The sequence below is a fragment of the Pseudorasbora parva genome, chromosome 11, assembly GCF_024679245.1.
Source record: "Pseudorasbora parva isolate DD20220531a chromosome 11, ASM2467924v1, whole genome shotgun sequence".
Lineage (NCBI taxonomy): Eukaryota > Metazoa > Chordata > Actinopteri > Cypriniformes > Gobionidae > Pseudorasbora > Pseudorasbora parva.
In genome coordinates this window covers 44,273,258-44,294,170 of record NC_090182.1, presented here as the reverse complement: position 1 = coordinate 44,294,170, position 20,913 = coordinate 44,273,258, and the positions used below count along the sequence as shown (strand labels likewise).

At 38.8% G+C, this 20,913-nt stretch overlaps 1 protein-coding gene across 1 annotated transcript; it reads right to left on the bottom strand.

Moving 5' to 3' along the window:
* Positions 1–691: 691 nt before the first annotated feature.
* Positions 692–19,594, bottom strand: srp72 (signal recognition particle 72). The gene is made up of 18 exons (XM_067458072.1): positions 19,476–19,594; positions 18,677–18,797; positions 15,430–15,553; positions 15,176–15,319; positions 14,168–14,279; positions 10,840–10,871; positions 10,559–10,683; positions 8,112–8,169; positions 7,859–7,990; positions 7,498–7,626; positions 7,354–7,426; positions 7,197–7,261; positions 5,989–6,084; positions 5,721–5,902; positions 5,037–5,174; positions 4,858–4,895; positions 4,626–4,785; positions 692–1,080 (listed from the first exon to the last, which is right to left on the bottom strand). The coding sequence occupies exons 1-18, from the start codon at positions 19,573–19,575 to the stop codon at positions 909–911; spliced, it is 2,001 nt and encodes a 666-aa protein (XP_067314173.1). The 5' UTR covers positions 19,576–19,594; the 3' UTR covers positions 692–908.
* Positions 19,595–20,913: the final 1,319 nt, after the last annotated feature.

The window sequence follows — 20,913 nt, the reverse complement described above, 5'->3', positions numbered from 1 at the left end:
TTCATTTTAATTCTTGCCATTAAAAACAAACTGTTTAATGTTCATTGCCATTTCAAAATAAACGTCTGAACATTATGAGAAAATATACTTGTTGCAAATCAGTAAATCAATACCGTTCTTTTTCATTTGTATTGCAATGAAATTTGAAAATGTTAAGCTTTCAAATGATATAGTTTGTCAATATTACTTTAGGTTTAGACTAACCTACTGTTTTAAATGGATAAGAGAAAAAGTTTTTTACTTAGTGCATAATAATGCTTTTATAATTACAGAAAACAATAAAAACCATTTAAATAATAAAAAAAATATTACTATGGCAACAGGAGTTTATATATGAAATAAACAAATAAAAAAACACTTAAAGTTCATTGTTTTTTCCTTTATTGAGACGTAACACTGGAGATCCGTTTCGGTTCTCTGACTGAGGATAGTTTGTTCAAAATGATTAGGGTTGAGCACATGATTTAGAAAAGAAATCTCTCAACTTTGCATAAGCAGCCTCCACTGTAACACAAGTTGCTTTATTAAGCATTCATGTACCAAGCAAGGACAAAAGATGAACAGAAAAATGATCCAGATCCAGATTAAACAAATAAAACAAAAAACTAAAATGAAAAACGCCCTAGACTCTTGAACGTATACAGTGAATTGGATGGTTAATTAAAAAAAAAAAACATCGACACAAGACGGCTCCTGAACTGATTCCTGTTTATTCCACATGACAGTGTCGCTCAAATCACCATCCTTTTCCTTCGTCCGTCACGATTTAATGATAAAACATTTCTGCACAATTCATCCTCCAGGCACTGGAGTGGGTGGCGGCATCATTATTACAACAGTTTTCAGTGTTTCAAAACCAACAAGCAAACGGAGCGAGACAAAAGCTAGATCAATGGTTTTGTCTCTCTCTACCATCCTCCCTTCCCTCCTTTCTTCTTCTTCTGCGGAGCCTTTTTGCGAGCAGCGGCGGGCGCAGCAGGTTTCTGTTGTCGTGGAGGCACGGCGTTGCTCGTGGCGCTGCCGGTTCCTGAGCCGGGGCGAGGGGAGGTGGGCGGACTGCTGGCGCTCTTACTGGCGTCACTGAAAAACAAAACACAAAACTGTGACTGACGCTTCCAGAGCATTAAATGAAACTAGTGAAGTCTGTTTTTTATAGTTAAAGGGGTACTTCAGCGCTGGGAACATGAATCTGTATTTAATCTGGGTCATTAATGTCGTAGAAATGTGAAATTTATTTTTGAATTTGGTGCTTTCTAGACTGAGAAAAGACAGAAAATGTATTTTTTCATGAGGATGAAAGACAACAATTCCCAGAATGCAATTTCTTCGCTGCTCTACGAGGCCACGGCTACTGGATCACTTGCCCTCCGCGACACTGCTCCTTCATTTGTTTTCATTTTCATAGTAATACAATTATTTATTTCAGTTAGAGAACAGACACTACAATTAAAAACTGAACGTGTGTGTTCAATATAATGCGAGTGAGCCGAGCGAGTGTGAGGGCACAAACGCAGCAGGATTCAGATTACATTCATCACGAGAGCTAAGGTAAACTCGTCCGCGGAACAGATTCAGTCTGGAGCGTTTTCAGTTCATGCCTTTGGAAGCTTAATTTTCATAGGAATTAATTTGAGAAGTTGAAACACTCACTTTGCTCCGCTGGCCGCTCCGTTTACATGAATGTCTGAGCCGAGAGAGTGTGATCCCCCCCCCCCCCCATTGACCGGTTGAAAACATGCAGAAATAGCTCCTCTACTGGATGTAGTCTTTAGCCTCTGGCCAAACATTTCTCAGATGATGCAAATTGACGATATTTGCGTTATAGGAGGAATTTTTCCAGAACTAAAATGCATAAATCTCTCGTCTCAGGGAGATCGGCCTGCGAGGGGCAATGGGGGTATGAGGCAAGCAGCGAGGCGAGGAACCGTGACGCCGGCTTCACACTGCACGCGTAAGCAGGGCGTAAGCAGCGCGTATTTTTTTCAGCGCTCATGTTAACAGATGAGTGCATTCACACCGGCAGCAGAGGCAGCGCAACGGCGCGTAGCAGGAGCAGAGCAGAAGCGTCAGTGCCGCGATCGTTTCGGCGCCAGGTCTATTTTTGACGCGCTGCTCACGATGAATTAAAGCCACAGTACATTGTTCTGATCAAAATTAACCTGGTTAACATGAAAAATAACTTATAAATAATTTTGTGAAGTGTTCCGTGTGTTTCCCAGTCACCATATGACATCCGGCGCTGAGGAAAAAAAAAGTTCTACACAAAAAACGAAGTCACTGCCATAAGTTTTTGCCTGAACTACAAAACTAATTTTAAATAATGTATCCCAGTTTAGCTTAAATTAAATATGAATTAAATTATGTATATATGATAACTATATGCTGGCATAACAGAAACGATAAACAAAAGCACGTGGTGTCACAGGCAGTCATCTTCAGAGTGCATCTGGAAAGACAGTAATGGACGACACTCGTCTCATCGTGGAGGTTTAGAAGCTCACAGTTCTCTATGATCCACACAATTTGCTTTATAAAGACTTGCAAGTGAAGGAAAAAGCATGGGAGGAAGTTGGTGAGCGTGAGCGGCTCTTGGTGCTGATGGTACGTCATTTTTAAGTGTTTTTGACAGTCTTTCGTTGTCTCACGAACGAACAACTAAATATGGATAGGTAAATAAAATATACACACATTAATATAACACACATACAGTATAGACATGTAGATAGACTATAATGTGCGTTATTTTGTCATTTTTTTTAAAAACGTTAGATAATTTGCTCATTTAGCCTACAATATATCATTAAGAAGTGTCCTCTTAGTTATTACAGTCATTTATGAATTATCTTTAAGAGGTTTATGATGGGTAATGCATGTAAATTTGATGCCTATCCAATATTTCAAGACAATTTCCTGAAGTTTCTCTTTTTAGCAGTGTGATTTTCATGGACATATAGTGCGATGGCCTTTCTTCTATCAAAAACTCGCACTAAACGAAATTAAAAAAAACATCAGAAACAAGTGAAACGATTTTTTAAAAATAAAATTAGCTTCATGATAAATCTTTGCTTTATTTCCATTTCATATACATTAAAGAGAAATGCAAACTTATCCATTATAGAGTACTCTGTACACAACTGCGCATGACAAACGCTGCCTGTGTGAAAGCAAAAAAAGCGCGCGCTGCTACTGCTTTACACACGCGCTGCCTACACCCTGCTTACGCGTGCAGTGTGAAGCCGGTGTGAGAGCGGGCCGGTGGCGAGTGTTAATGAGCGCCAGCTGCGCGACAAACCGGCCTCGTCTCACCATTGCGGAGTGACGGGAGTATAAAGGGAGGAGCGAAGGCAGTGAAAGACGAGAGAGGACCAGGCCTGGACTTTACGTTGAGTTTTATTTATGTTTTGTTATGCGTGTGCGGGCAGTCGTCCCGCAGTTTACTTTCGTTTTGTTTATTGATTTTGAAATTAAAGTTTGTTGAATGTTCGCCGGTTTCCACCTCCTTCCTTCCCATATCTACAAACATTATTACAGTGTTTAATAAAAGTTTGTTCAGTTCAGAGCTGTTGTTATAATTTTCAAAAACAGAAATAAAACACTAAATAAATATCAGTTCTAAATATCAGTTTTTGGGGAAATAAAATGCAAATAATTAGTATTGTAATTTAAAAAAAATATATACATAAATTCTCATTTTAATTTGGTTGAACTTGATGTACTAAAATAACTCAAAGTTAAATTAAAGTAATTACAAACTTTTAATTTAAATCATTTATAAAATATATTTTTTTAAAAATTGAAATCGAATAACTACTAAAAATTATCAAAGCTGCACTATGTAACTTTTCCGTCCGCTAGAGGTCGCCTATTCTAAACAAAGGCGTAGTTTGATGACCGCAAGTTTGAGCTCAGAATCTTGGGACATGTGATCTTCACCTCACAGCCGGTGGAAAAGAATCGGGACAGGACTCGGGCAGAAATCATGTTCATGGATGCGGATATTAACGTTACTGTAGTGAAGCAGAGCAGGACCGAGTGTTGAGGAGCTGAGCACGGCCGCTGGAGCAATTATTACACACAAACACGGCTCGCGAGCAGTGGGACTTTTATTATGACAGGACAGTCGCAGACGCCATTTCCGGTTTTCCGGTCATGATTATAAGGTAAAGCAGCTCTGTTTATCATATAATATACATTTAAGTGTGTTTAAAATGATGTTATGACGTTACTCTGTGTGTTCGCTCAGCGCTGCTGTGACATCTTCACACTGCTAAGAGTAAAGCGCTTCTGCAGAATAAAACCGAGGGTAGCGCAGATATGACGCGATTGACAGGCGACTCCCTCAGACGTCCCGGCTCATTGATTAAAATAGCAATTTTCTCACAATTTACAAATAGTTGGAAACATTTGAGATATTGTAAGAACTCAACTAAAAATATATAACACTGGCCTGGTGTGTTTTCAATATTTTACAGCAAAAATACTACATAGTGCACCTTTAAGTTAAAAAAATTTTTAAAACTATAATAGTATGGAAATTGTACTAAAATAACACTGGCATGCAATAGTTGACACTGTAGAAAGAGAAGTATGCAAGTTCTTCCCCAGCATTTGACGTGCACACTTACAGCTCGGCAGAAGCTCCAGAGGTCGTGCCCTGTGTGCCGCGGCCGACCTGCTCCTTCTTCTTGCCCTTCTTCTTGCCGCGGTAATACGAGCGCTCTCGCATCGGTAACCAGCGCTCGGGGTCAGGGCTCGAATTGGGGTCGTAGTTCTTGGGCAGTTTTCCTGAACAGAAAACGCATTATAAAACGAATGACTTCTAGGGCTGATAAAATAAGACACCAGCAGCAGACATACCTTTCTTCTTTTTCTTCTTCTTTTTAACATCCTCTGGACTGAAAGAAAGCAATCAACATGTTAAATGGTGCTAGAAACGACATGAAGGGTTTTCATGTAGACACGAACATGCAGCTATATCTTCCGATAGACTCGGTTCTGCTTGCGATGGTAATTCGTTTTTTAAAATGAATGGTTACCCCTGTTCTTTAGGCTGGCTTTCGCCCACGACTTTGGCAGCTTTCTTCCTGACATACGTGGCTCCGTGCGAGTTCTCCAGTTCATCAACATCCACATTAAAGGACATGGTTTCCGGAGAAGGAAGGTGCTTACTCAGACTGAATTAAATCAAGCGCTCAGGAAAACAGTGCAAGAACATACAACATTTATGTCATTCAGCAGATCCCAGATCCTAAAACAGAGTTCAAGGGTTAGTTCACCCAAAACTGAAAACTCTGTCATTAATTACTTATCGCCTAATGTCGTTCGACACCCGTAAGAAACGTCGACACCGTCGTTACAAAGCCCATCTCACTACAGTGGCTCTACAATCATTTCATGAAGCCATGAGAATAGTTTTTGTGCGGAAAAAAAACTAAATAACGACTTATATAGTGATGGGCCGAATTCAAAACAATGTTTCTAACCGTTATGAATCAGAGCATCGATTCATGATTCAGATCGCGTGTCAAACTGCTGAAATCACGTGACATTGGCTATCCGAATTATAAATCAATACGAATCAATTCCTTCTTCAGAGGGTGACGAATGATATTAGGGTAAGTAATTGAGGACAGAATTTTTTTGATGAACTAACCCTTTAAGTAGCTTGAATTCAGCTCAGAGAATGAAATGAGTGAGATGTGTGTGATATTTGAGGATACGCTTTGGCCTTCTCCTGATCCACGAGCGAGTATGCAGAGATGAGCTGGGCGAGCGTACGGATATCATTAGTGTTCTGTTTCCACAGCTGCTCCAGATCACTGGTGGCCTCTTTCTTACGGCCATATTTCAGCTTGAAGTTCGCCGCCTCCCGCACCAGAGAGAGGTGGATGGCAGACCCCGGCTGGGAGGGGAAAAAAACTGAATTATGCCGTTCTGAGCGAATAAAAAGGCTTATTGAACCGTCATCACTCACATCCTGGCATTTACCTGCTCTTTCTGGTAGTACTGGATCGCTTGATAGAATATGTCAATTGCGCTGTCAATGTCTTCTTCATGCGAGTACATCGTTACCAGAGCAGAAATCTGTTAAAAATACAGAACAAAACAGTGAAAGATGGGGATAACATTAAAAACAAACCCAAACGACTGATAGAACATCAATAAAACATGATTTTTAAAAAAAATATCTACACTATATTGTCAAAAGTATTGGGACACTCCTCCAAATCACTGAGGTTCAGGTGTTCAATCTCTTCATGGCCACAGGTGTATAAATCAAGCACTAGGCCTGCAGACGCTTCTACACACACTAGTGAAAGAATGGGTCGCTCTCAGGAGCTCAGTGAACTCAAGCGTGGGGCCGTGATAGGTTTCCACCTGTGCAATAAGGCCAGTCGGGAAATTTCCTCACTACTAAATATTCCACGCCCAACTGTTAGTGGTGTTATAACAAAGGGGAAGCGATTGGGAACAACAGCAACTCAGCCACGAAGTGGTAGGCCACGTAAAATCCCAGAGCGGGGTCAGCGCATGCTGAGGGTCACAGTGCGCAGAAGTTGCCAACTTTCTTCAGACTTAATAGCTATAGACCTCCAAACTTCTGTGTCCTTCAGATGAGCTCAAGAACAGTGTGTAGAGAGCTTCATGAATGGGTTTCAATGGCCGAGCAGATCATCCAAGCCTTACATCACCAAGAGCAATGCAAAGCGTGGGATGCAGTGGAGTAAAGCACTAAACATATTTGCTAACCAAACAGTCGATGGACCCCATTTCCAGTGTGAATTTTTTTTAATGGAATTCAAGGGGGCCCATAAACTGTTTGGATACAAAAATTCTTCAAAATATTTTCTTTTATGGTCATCTCTTTAAAAGACATTAATAAAACTAAATGTTTCTTGAGAGGAAAAAAATGTTGAAACACAAAAATTTTAAATGAGGGACAAATAGAATATTTTCCGTACTGTACAAAAGTCTTAGGCACGTTAGTATTTTAATATATATATATATATATATATATATATATATATATATATATATATATATATATATATATATATATATATATATATAATTTATTAAAATACTAACGTAGATATATATATTATATATATATATTTAATAATATATAAATTTGTACTTTTAAAACAAACAATCTACTAAAACCCCTTATAAATCCAAAGCAAATGAAATCTCACCATTCCTGGTTTGTATTTAAATTCTTCTATGGACATCAGAATATCACAGGCTTTAGTCACATGACCTGTTGAGGGGTGGACACATAAATTACACTTCAAAGATCCTTTCAGGTTCAGTCTGCAAGTGTGTGTGTGTGTTTGGTCTGTATGAACATACCTTGTGTCAGGTAGAGTTGTGCCATGGTAAGTTTGATTTCAGAAGCGCTCTCAGGGTGCTTATCTGAAAACCGCTGCAGGAGAGACGGAAACGGTTACAGAACGCCACTGCGAGCGGAGGTGAAGAGGCAGGCGGGTAAAGTACCTGTAGGAGCTCTATGGCTTTATTGTGCTGTTTTTCTCGGCAGAGCTGGGCCACCTGGATCAGAACGGGTCTGGGGTGACTGGGATTCTGGGCCTGCAGGCTGGCCGACAGCTTATTGCACTGATCGGCCTGTGGAGCGACAACCGAGAGGTCAAAACTGGTCACATTCTTCTGTTGATTGTTTTTATTATTCTATATTTTTTACATTTTTATTCATTTTTGTTAAGTTCCCTTTTCCATTGTAGCACTTTGAGATTCTTCGGAATAAAAAGTGCAATATAAATAAAATCTATTATTATTATTATTATAACTACATCCATCAGGAAGAACGCATACTGTACAGTACAAACTGGCTGCTCACCTGATTAGTGTACATGGCCAACAGGGCTTTGTTGATCTCGATGGCCTGCAACTGTTTTTTGGCCAGTTTGTGCTCAACCCCCTCAGCATTGGTCAGTTTCACCTTTTTCTTGGAGTCAAACACATTTTGGTCCTGGAGGTTTAAAGAGCACAGATAAAAACTCTGGTTATGAACAAGACTGACACAATCAGCTCTTCAGGCGTGTGAAAGAAGAATACAAGAAGAAAGATCTTGGTTTTATTTTTGGTTTTACCTTGTTAATGGTGATGATGTTATTAGCAGTCACAGCCAGTAGACCCACGTCAGACGGCCTGAACGCAAATACAAAACCCTCATGAGAGTCAGATGTGGCAAACTTAACATGCATTTCAATCAATCAAAACTTATATTACAACTTTCAAACAAATACAATTTAAGGTACGTTTTTTACAAGCATTTGTCACAAAATAAAAATTAATGATGATATGGCAATGTGAAATAGAAATAAATGATGTAAATAAACAAAAACTAGAGTTAGAAGCCAGACTAAAGGGAGGCTTTTCAATTATGTTCAGGGATGCACCGATGTGAAAATTTTGGCCGATGCGATAACTATATATTTGAAGGCGATAACCGATATATTGCCAGATAAATCCAAATCTAAAATTAATATTACTGTTTCAAATAACAGCCTTGCTGTTTGAAGCTGAAGAGCGAATGAACACTGGGAAACTAAAGCGATTTGTACATGACATTCTACATGAGATTAATCAGATATTTATAATAAAAACATAATATTACTTACATCTGCACAAAATGACAAATACACAAGTGAGCCTGAACTAAGTAAAATACTACTCAGAATGTGTAACTCCTGCTGTGAATGCACCGTAACCACCCGCTGAAACACGGCAACTAAACCCAAAGATTTCACAATGTTTTATTGCAATATTGGTATTATCTAATAGTGTAATTAAATCTAACAGCTGATTGGTTGATTGTAACCCATTAAATCCCTTTCTTCTAAAAGCTACCTGACATTATCAAGATGAATTTGTTCAGACAGTTTAACTCTGGGTTGTCGTCATATTTTATTACCATTTTCTTAACTATAGCCAATAAACTTTGATAAGGTGAGAAATGTTGAAGGTGTCTTGTTACAGTTTGGTTTGACTATGTAAGACAGTCCCAAGTTATTCATGTTAGACCAGCATGAAGCTAAAGATGATCATCCGCATAAAAACCAAACGCATCCTATATGAAATAAATCAGAAATACACAAAATAAACATAAACATTAAAACATACAATATCACACACAAATGCACTAGTGAACTTCTAGTCATGAAGGTGTAATTAGGGACTTTAAGCAACAGCCACTGATGGAACGGCAACGGCGTTCTGGCGTTCTATTGCGCATGCGTGACTTTAACTGCTACTTCGTGACGTTCTACTGTAACCGTCAACTACGGGAGAACAGCTGATTTGCCGTAGTCATTAATACGTGACAGATTAGATAAGTAAATATAGTTGTGGGGCATTTTAATTGTATCTGTTTATAATTTAATGCCAAAAGCAACCATTTCCTTGCTTTTTAAATTACATGTTTCTTTATATTTGGTCAAATTATGTAAAATGAACCATTACGCCGTCTCTTTATTGTTGCTTAGTGATTTTTGCGTTCTTTGGCTACGGCAGTTAAAAGTTTATTTCCGGTCGCTGTTGCCATTCCATCAGTGGCTGTTGCTTAAAGTCCCTATTGTTTCGCTCTTCACAACATTATTTTACAGTAGCGTTATCATTGTATTTTTATGTAGCCTATATGGGATTCCAATCATATTTCAAGCAATTCAAACCCATCACGGCAAAAAGTGTCTCAGCTGAAGGAAATAATACATTATTTATCAGTTTAAATATATCAACCAAATATTCTTATCAAGTCAAAAAGATAACTTTAAAATGATGATCTGATATCGGCCGGTACGGACACGGTGGCCGATATATCGGGCATCCCTAATTGTTTAAAAATTATCAATTTATCAATTTAAAAATTATTAATTATCAAATTATCAATTTCTGCACCCTTTCATGTCTTTTTGGAGTATTCTACGCATGTCTTATAACCTGAACATGCATTTATTTGCCGTTTTATTAATTAAGACGTGTTGGGTTAAGGCGGGCGTACACAGTGCGATTTTTGCTGTCGTACAAACTCGCAGACGTTTTTTTTTTCTCGGGAGAAATCACGTGGACATCGTGGATGCTCGTATGGTCGCGGCTCGCAGCGTGAGAGGAAATACAAGACGAGCCGAGCACGTTAAGAGCAGCTCCCGACCTTACGATCATTTTTAAACATGTTTAAAAAGTTCGGAGTCAGCCCGATTTTTACCAGCATATGACTGTCCCCTATTGCCAAATCATGCACAAGCACGTCACATAGGCTCAATCTATGACTATTATTAGCTCAGTGGCTGCCACATACTGCGTTCACACACACACACACTCTCTTTCTCTGTCTCAAGCTCCGGTGTCTGTGTTTAAAGCGAAAGCTCGTGTGATCGCGGTGCAAACAGTCGTGCCGTGTACCAGCTGATTTGATGCGATGATCAAAATAAATGACTCGTAGTGTCTGCAATATCTCACGACCTCCGGAGTGTCCGAATTCGCAGTGTACGCCCGCCTTTATGAGTATATTAAACGTGTAGTTTTTTTTAATACACACTTAAGTTTAATGACTTGATTGTAGAGTTGAAGGGCATCTTCGGTTCTTCCCTGTAGCTGCATCACATAAGCCATCTGAGAGTGAATGATGGCCAGCTCAGCATCAACATCCTCTTCCGTCACATCCTAAGTAACAATATTCACAGTTAATAAGTGAAATGCAATAAATATTTAAAGAAGGCTCTTTAACCCTAAGTTAGTGCATGTGATGCTTACGCTAGCAAAATCCACTAATGAATGTGTTGCAAACACTTCAGAATACAAATATGAAGTATTACTCACCGAGTCCTCAGCCATAGACTTCCTGCACAGCTCTGGGAATACAAAAAACAAAGGCATAAAACAAACAAACGGACTGACTCATTCAAGTTATTCTCAGCCAGCTCACATTATTCATTACAGTCGCGGAGACTCAAAGTGAAACTATGCAAACGCTGGCAAAAGCATTAGTTGCCAAAGGCTAGATTAAATGAACCACAGTATTGTGTTCACTTCCATGATCGATTTAACGCTAATCGGTCCATTCATTTACAAGCAATAGAAAAAAGGAAGCATTTTACCACCTACAGATTTAATGAGCCAAACCGAAGCTGTAATGCACAGCAGGAGGCTCTTCTGGGTGTAAATAATCTGCCTGCTTAGATTTCAGAACATCTACGCAACATGATTTCCCAGAAATTCAGCCAAGTTGATTAAAAGCATATGATGCGCACACACACACACACACACACACACACACACACACACACACACACACACGTCTCCAACATTTTTGATCTGCCTGCTTTGAAAACATTGTATGAGGACTGAATCACTAGCCGCGTTTGCATTACAGATTTGCGAAAAACTTTTGTGATATTTCTTATATGTTGATAAAACCTATTGCGAAATCACAGCGTTTCCATAGCCGCAGTTATGCGACTAAAACATATTTTCCTCTCGCGATAGGTCATTTCAAAATGATGGCACTTGGTAGGTTTGTATATCCCATCCACCCCACTAGCCATTATTTTAATTGGAAGGAGACGTGTGTGTTTTCCAATCATTAATGACAAGGAAAGCCCCTTAGGTTACATAAGTAACATGGATATGAGGTGTGTGTGTGTCAGTCAGATCTGCTTCAAGCAAGGTCTTCATGATAATGTGGTATTTCTGTGTTTAGAACCCAGTATTCCTGTAAATCTATTGTCTTTTTATGAGTTTAATAAAGAACTGTCTCGTCTTTTCTCCAAACAAACCGTCTGTAAAGAATGATCGACTTTTACGCGACGCCAGGTTGACGCATAGCTACAGAAAAGAGCGAAATGTTTGAGTTTGCATGGTGGAAAGTGTTTTTTTATTTTTTTTATACACCACTTCGTTATTTTGACTAGAAATTTTGTTTGCTGGAAATATGAACTACATTTAGAAATGCGTTTGAAATGAAAAATTTGCCGTTTAATAACTTTTTTTTTAATGAAGACAGCGTTTGGAGTGAGAGCATGCAAAATAATTAGTTCCCTGCCTCCACAAATAAAAGTAGACAGTTTATAGTTTATGTCTTGAGCTTATCTGTGACTTCTTATACTTAACCGAGTTGCTTCCGCTGTCTTAAAGGAAGTAAAAAAAATAAAAAATGCTGGCGTCTTCATCGGCCATGGAATAAAGAAAACATAGCATAACTATGAAACTAAATAGGGTACGTTTAGGCCTAAACATTAGTCTGTAATATTATTATTTTATACATTGATTATGAAAAGTTAACAGCATGAGTAAGAAATAAGATTCGCAATATGTTTGAAACTTTGGGGCACACATGATTTTGACCACTTTGAGTTTTATTTGCTAGAAAGTCTTTTGTAAAAATGTATTTCGTTTTTTTATAAATTGTATTTTAATTTTGATCTATGTTTCATCAACTAATTACCTGTATATTAAATAAGGAGCAAACCTAGCTCGTCTGGAATGGATTGACATGCGTTCCGTTATATGTCTGAGTAAGGCTGAAACTATAGCTCTTTCTGTTTTAATACATTTCTTGAATATATGTCTTAATTACAGTAGGCCTATATAGTTATGATATTATTTGTGGCTGCACCGGGGGCCATTACTAGGTTAAAGTAACTCCACTGTCATTATTAGGAGAAAATACATGTCGTTTTAATGACAAGATCTCGTTATTACGAGAAAATACGTTGTTAAAAGACACAATTGAGTGGAAAATAATATATATGCCTTATGTGGCAGCAATGCGTCACCGCACCAGGTGACCTGTAATGCGGAAAAAAACGTTTCCATTGCAGTTTTGCGAAAATTTCCTTTTTCGAATTGCCTGAAAAACCACCTCATGAGAGCATAACTTTTTTGCGATACATGGGAGTTTTTGCGAAATTGCCGCGTTTCCATTGGGCATATTTTAAATTCTAAATTTCAGTTTGCGCAATTTGAAGGGTAATGGAAACGCAGCTACTGTTTGCTCCAGAGCAGCTGTATCGATAACTAAACTAAGGGTGCGTTTATACGCTAATGATGCTGAAAACAGAAACGTTTTTTCCTCCGTACAGATGACAATGTTATCAAAATGATTTCCGTTCACACAGATCCACAAAAATGACTAAAACTGCTATATCATGCATGCTAGACAAGTAGTTGGCAATGTCATTCTGTAAAGAAAGACTACGCACACACGCATTTGACTGCGCTTGCCTATCGACCAATCATGTAAGGCGCATGTGCATGACATCACCGTTTTCAGAGATTCACGTTTTTGACATTTACACGCAGATTACATTATCGTTTTCAAAAACAAAGTTTGCAGGCCACCAAACACTGTTAAAATGAATGGCCAGAATGCATTAAAAAAGTTTTCTATTTTGTGTAAAAGTCCCCTAAATTAAGGACTTTTCCCACGGAAATTATTCAACAATGAATTTACAAAATTAAAATCTCAGAACTGCCTTCACAGGGACTTTAAACTGGACAATGACTTTCTTCTAGTCAAAACAAACGCTGTTGCATTATTTTCCTGTTATCACTGTAAAGATGCTTTGAAACCATCTGTATTGTAAATATTGTATAAAGGTGACTTCACTTGATAAAGTCGCATCTTTCAAATTCTGTCTATTTTATCACAAAATCTAAAAAATAAATCCCACTTTGATGCTCTTAAATGTGACGTGACAGATCGCTGTAGGCCTCAGTTCAAGCGGCATCGCAGTGCACAAGTCTTTTCTTCCACTTTAATACAAATTACAGTCAAGTGGCAACTAGAGTTTCCCGCAGCTGACCCGACCAGATATTTTGCGCCGTGGGATTACATTTCCAACTAAAACACGATAGCGGTCGGTAACTCTGGTATAATTTGAACGGGAGCAGTCGTCCTTTTAGAACAGCATATGTTCGCTTTACCTAATCTTTATCTTCTCGATATACAGCCTGCACTTAGGACCGTTCTGCACGTATGGACCAGTTCTTTCTGCGTCATGCATTGTATTTGCGGGGTCTGTGCATGAGCATGATGGTCATCAGGGCAGACTGTACACCGGTACTTTTAGTTCTCCAATGACACAAACTTAGAGGTTGCAATCTATCCCTTTAAAGAAACCCCTAAAATAAAGACATGACCTCTGACCTTCAGCCTTCTGCAGTTTCTGCATGGCCAGGCTGAGCTGCCCTTGACCAATCCAGCAGCAGGCAGCGTTGTAGCACAGCTCGTATGAACTCTCCGGTAAACCCAGATCATCCTAAATACAAACAAAACACATCAAACATGTGTCACATGACCACTTAAAAGGTTAGTTCACCCAAAAATTAAAATGCACTCATTAATTACTTACCCTAATGTCGTTGGACACCCGTCAGACCTCCGTTCATCTTCAGAACACAGATGAAGATATTAGTGTTGAAATCCGATGGCTCAGAAAGGCCTTCATTGACACCAATGTCATTTCCTCTCTCAAGACCCATAAAGGCACTAAAGACGTCGATACAAAGCCCATCTCACTACAGCCGCTCTACAATCATTTATGAAGAGACAAGAATAGTTTTTGTGCGCCAAAAAACTAAATAACGACTTATATAGTGATAGGCCGATTCTTCAATCTCGAATCATTGAATCTTCAAAACAAAGATTTGAACCGTAATGAATCAGCGTATTGATTCATGATTTGGATCCCCTAAGTCTCGTGATTTCAGGAGATGGACACGCGATCCGAATCATGAATCAATACGCTGATTCATTACGGTTCAAATCTTTGTTTTGAAGATTCGATGATTCGAGATTGAAGAATCGGCCTATCACTATATAAGTCGTTATTTAGTTTTTTGGCGCACAAAAACTAATTCTCGTGCCCTCATAAAATGATTGTAGAGCCGCTGTAGTGAGATGGGCTTTGTAACGACGTCTTTAGTGCCTTTATGGGTCTTGAGAGAGGAAATGACATTGGTGTCAATGAAGGCCTTTCTGAGCCATCGGATTTCAACACTAATATCTTCATCTGTGTTCTGAAGATGAACGGAGGTCTGACGGGTGTCCAACGACATTAGGGTAAGTAATTAATGACAGAATTGTAATTTTTTGGGTGAACTAACCCTTTAAAGCAAATCAAGATTTCCATAGTTGAGCATGTGCGTTTCTCACCGGCAGTGTGTTCTCCCAGGTGCTCTGTGCCGCTAACACAGCTGACAGATTCGTCTTCCTCTCCTCTTCATACTCATCCTGAGAGTTTCTTATCAGGTCCTTATAGACGGCCTCACACTCGTCGTACCGCTCCAGTCTGTACAGCTACACACACACACACACAACTGCATCAACTCATGCATTTTGACTGAAACAGCAAATCCTCTAAAATCATGCCATATACACATTTGACAGCAATAACTGAAACCACATACCACTTGGCCGTAGAGCTCTTTGAGTTTGTCTGTTTGCTCTGGGATTCCCTGGATAGTTTTCAACGCGTTCTCCACCCTGTTCAGACGGTATTCACAGTAGGCCTTCTCAAACCCGATAATGTCACTACAGAGATGAATGACAAGTTTTTATTAGAAAAAGAACAAAAGGCAACATGCTGCTGAAACCTCGACCAAATTCAGCTGTCAATTTAGACTCTTAGAAATATAGTTAATAATAGTGCTCATGATACTGTACCCTGAACGAATCCTACTCTAACATATATGAACCAGCTAATCAAGGTCTTTGGAGTTTATTTTAAAATTACAGGTCTTATATTCAACTCTTCAGGAGGAAGAACAGCCACCCGGTCCTCTAAAATCAATTGACCATTATACAGGTCCTTCTCAAAAAATTAGCATATTGTGATAAAGTTCATTATTTTCCATAATGTAATGACACAAATTAAACTTATATTTTAGATTCATTGCACACCAACTGAAATATTTCAGGTCTTTTATTGTTTTTATACTGATGATTTTGGCATACAGCTCATGAAAACCCAAAATTCCAGTCTCAAAAAATTAGCATCTCATGAAAAGGTTCTCTAAACGAGCTATTAACCTAATCATCTGAATCAACGAATTAACTCTAAACACCTGCAAAAGATTCCTGAGGCTTTTAAAAACTCCCAGCCTGGTTCATTACTCAAAACCGCAATCATGGGTAAGACTGCCGACCTGACTGCTGTCCAGAAGGCCATCACTGACACCCTCAAGCGAGAGGGGAAGGCACAGAAAGAAATTTCTGAACGAATAGGCTGTTCCCAGAGTGCTGTATCAAGGCACCTCAGTGGGAAGTCTGTGGGAAGGAAAAAGTGTGGCAAAAAACGCTGCACAACGAGAAGAGGTGAGCGGACCCTGAGGAAGATTGTGGAGAAGGACCGATTCCAGATCTTGGGGGACCTGCGGAAGCAGTGGACTGAGTCTGGAGTAGAAACATCCAGAGCCGCCGTGCACAGGCGTGTGCAGGAAATGGGCTACAGGTGCCACATTCCCCAGGTCAAGAGACTTTTGGGCTACAGCACTGGACTGTTGCTCAGTGGTCCAAAGTACTTTTTTCGGATGAGAGCAAATTTTGCATGTCATTCGGAAGTCAAGGTGCCAGAATCTGGAGGAAGACTGGGGAGAAGGAAATGCCAAAATGCCTGAAGTCCAGTGTCAAGTCCCCACAGTCAGTGATGGTCTGGGGTGCCATGTCAGCTGCTGGTGTTGGTCCACTGTGTTTTATCAAGGGCAGGGTCAATGCAGCTCGCTATCAGGAGATTTTGGAGCACTTCATGCTTCCATCTGCTGCAAAGCTTTATGGAGATGAAGATTTGGTTTTTCAGCACGACCTGGCACCTGCTCACAGTGCCAAAACCACTGGTAAATGGTTTACTGACCATGGTATTACTGTGCTCAATTGGCCTGCCAACTCTCCTGACCTGAACCCCATAGAGAATCTGTGGGATATTGTGAAGAGAAAGTTGAGAGACGCAAGACCCAACACTCTGGATGAGCTTAAGGCCGCTATCGAAGCATCCTGGGCCTCCAGAACACCTCAGCAGTGCCACAGGCTGATCGCCTCCATACCACGCCGCAGTGAAGCAGTCATTTCTGCAAAAGGATTCCCCACCAAGTATTGAGTGCGTAACTGAACAATTATTTGAATGTTGACTTTTTTTGTATTAAAAAAACTTTTCTTTTATTGGTCGGATGAAATATGCTAACTTTTTGAGATAGGAATTTTGGGTTTTCATGAGCTGTATGCCAAAATCATCAGTATTAAAACAATAAAAGACCTGAAATATTTCAGTTGGTGTGCAATGAATCTAAAATAGATGAAAGTTTAATTTTTATCATTACATTATGGAAAATAATGAACTTTATCACAATATGCAAAAAACTTTAAAAGGACCTGTTTATAAATGCAAGGAATAAGCAATGAATTTGAATGCAATCCTTTACATTAAATTTAAAGGGGGGGTGAAACACTCAGTTTCAGTCAGTGTCATGTCAATCTTGAGTACCTATAGAGTAGCATTGCATCCTGCATATCTCCGAAAAGTCTTTATTTTTTCAATAATTATATAAGAAAGATGCGCTGTTCCGAGTCTTTCCGAAAAAAGCAGAGCGGGTGGGGGCGTGTCGTGTGAGCGGAGCTAAATAATGACGTGTGCAGCAGTTGTGTGTTGAGTCGAGTCCGTCATCCCTAACAGCGGGAAAAAAACTTTATTCAAAATAAAAATATGGCTTTTAATCAGATACAGCCATACATCTATGATCCGGAATCAGACCCAGAGGCTGCAGTTGAACAGGAGCAGCAAAAACGACTAGAGCAGGACGTCTCTATGTGGTACAAGTTATACACTAACTATATAATATGCTTAGCGGCTTGTGTTATTTACATATTTATACTTGAATTATATCGTCGTATTTTTGTCTTTGAAGGTGTACATGTGGGAAGTGCAGTTGTGCACGTGTGTTTGTGTGTTTACGCGTGGTTTGTGTGTTTACGCGTGGTTTGTGTAGACAGTAAGCGGACTAAAAAAAAACACAGACATTTGAAGCAGTCTCACTCACCCTTCTAACGTTGGGACTGCTCCATCCTTCAGTATTAGGCGATTGGGAAAATGCGGCGTCGAGCTGGGCCTTGTTTATGAAACAGTCGGCACCGAAATGCAGCGAACAGATATAAACATTCGCGCAACTCAGTTGCTGATCCGGAAAAGCAAATTACATCCACTGTTGCCTTAACGCGGGGTTTTGGGGAATCTGTGCAGGACTGTCTTGGTCTGGCAACCAAAAACGCACTTTTTTGGTGACATTGTTATGTGGACATCACCTGTCCAGCATCCTACAGGCCAGCGTTTTGATTGGCATAGCCTGTTGCTTTCGCTCTCTCCCTCGCTCTCTCTCACGCGCTTCCGGTAGAATTGTCCGTAAGGCCCATACAAGGAAATTCCGGCCCCATTAACGTCAAAGGGGACGCATGATCTCAAAAAACTGGCCGAAACTTATGACTAACCGGAAGTAGTATTTTTGACAAAGAAATACTCCCATCAAACGTCCACCTTAACTTTTGAAACTTTGTCTATGTTTAGTATGGGATTCCAAGTCTTTAACAGTGTAAAAAGATCAGTATGCATGAAACAGAATTTCACCCCCCCTTTAAAGTACTACAAATTGGTCTGGGTGACAGTCTCACCTGGTCAGTGATTTGGTGTGAGTGTTTATGACATTCAGGGCTTCTTTAAAACCTCCATTCTGGATCAGACAGACGATTTTGCAGCGCAGTGCAGTAACCTCATCCTTATTTTCATGAAGAACTGCAAAAAGGCAATGCAAGATTCAGTAAACAAATACTTACATATATGTACTTATATATAAATATACAATATATATGTGTGTGTAAGAAATATTTGCATGTATATATAATTTATCTTATACATAAATATAATCTTTTATAAAAACTATATTTTCCTTAAATACACACACACACACGTGTGTGTATATATGTGTGTGTATGTATATATATATATATATATATATATATATATATATATATATATATATATATGTGTATATATATATATATATATATATATATATATATATATATATATATATATATATATATATATATATATATATATAACGTTACTTAAAAAGAACACCTTTAAAACATTAAACAAATATAAAATACTTAATTTAATCCAGCATTGTAATCCAGCCCTTATGACACGTAATCACTAAGCACAGACCCCTCAAACCTCTAGAAAGTCTTTAGGACTCCGAAGACACCCTATAACAGCCTCACATAAGTTACATTGTTACAGTAAACATTACATTTTCCTTAATAAAATCTGTGAATTGTGTAAAAAGCAGTCATTCGCGAATCTACTGCAGGTTAGACACATGCTAGAGGAGAAATGGAGAAAAACAGTGGTTTTAACTAGAGCGAGAAAAATGTGGACACAAATATGAATGATATGTTTTTATTTTACTTTTGTTGACAGCTTTCAGGGCTCTAGTAAAGTCGCCGTTCTGTCCGCAGCGGTTGATTTCGGTCCAGAGAGCAGCAACGGGCCCCGATCCGCTCGCCATCTTCAGCCATATGAGCGGAACCAGCGGCCGGGCAGAATAAAAGTCCCCCAAACACAACGACACAATAGAAGTCCCCAATCTAACGCGTAAATTTAGATGGGATTTTTTTCTCATTTTTTCCTCGAAATAACAATATAAGGGAATACAGAATCATACAAAACCATTGAATATATAAAACACTAAAATCTAAATTCTGCATCCTGTATCAAAATTCAATATACATCTAATACATCAAGCCTCTTCAGGAGCTGAGACATCTTAACAAATTGTCCTGTATAGGAGTGCCTATTTCACAGAACGGGTTCAGATTAAGCCAGGATTAGGCCTTAGTTAATTTAGGGTATTTAAATAGCTTTTATAAACGTGCCTTAGAAAAAGAAAAAACATTACTGGTGTAAATCTTGCGACAAAACAATGGCACTGACATATTTTAAGATATATCAGTGAAAGTTTCTTTCAGTTAAAGCAGCTCAAACATGCATTTTAGTCAAGTAGGCTACTAGCTTAAGCCTTGTCCGTGAAACCGGAGGGGGGGGGGGGGTCGTAAAAAGACAGTCAGTGGGAAATAGTCTACCATTTGATACATATAATATAGGCCTACATTTTGCTTTATGAATATGATATTTCCCAAATAAAACAATAATTTTATTTATATTATTAATTCCCAATAAACCGGTATCACAATCCATAAATAAGACCATTATATCAGTTATAGTGACAAACTTGTAAAACATCTACAATAAAAAAATAAAATAAATAACAGACACTTGGGACCACAATTTGGTAGGCCACAACTGAAAAAATAATTTCAAGATTGTTTCTGATTAATCTGTACAAAACCAGCAATTGGAAAGAAATGCTCAAAACATGACACTTTCACAATTTTTATTGAAACCTGTCTTTTACGACTTTTTACTGCTTTTTCTTCTTTTTTTTTACATGATCATTCTTGTATAAGTTTACTTAACAAAAGTGATTTACAAAGTTGAAGAAAACATTCTGAGGATATTCTTATGCAAGATTTCTACAATGTGGAATGGTAATTAATACGTTGCAAATTACAACTGTTGCATAACGTAATTTTATGTGTAGCATTTCAGAATTCTGAAAAATGTATTAAAAAATAATAAGCACGCTGTTAAATTATTAAGGACTACACCTACACTATGTGTACTTATTTTTAAACAGGCAGTATCTTCAAAACATCTCATACCTATTTCAACCTGATTATTTTTGGCACGCTTCCTGATACATTACACACACAAAAAGACACATTACACTTCCATTCTCATCTGATCTCTGTGAACGGAACCAATCTGAGGCTTTGAGCAATAACTT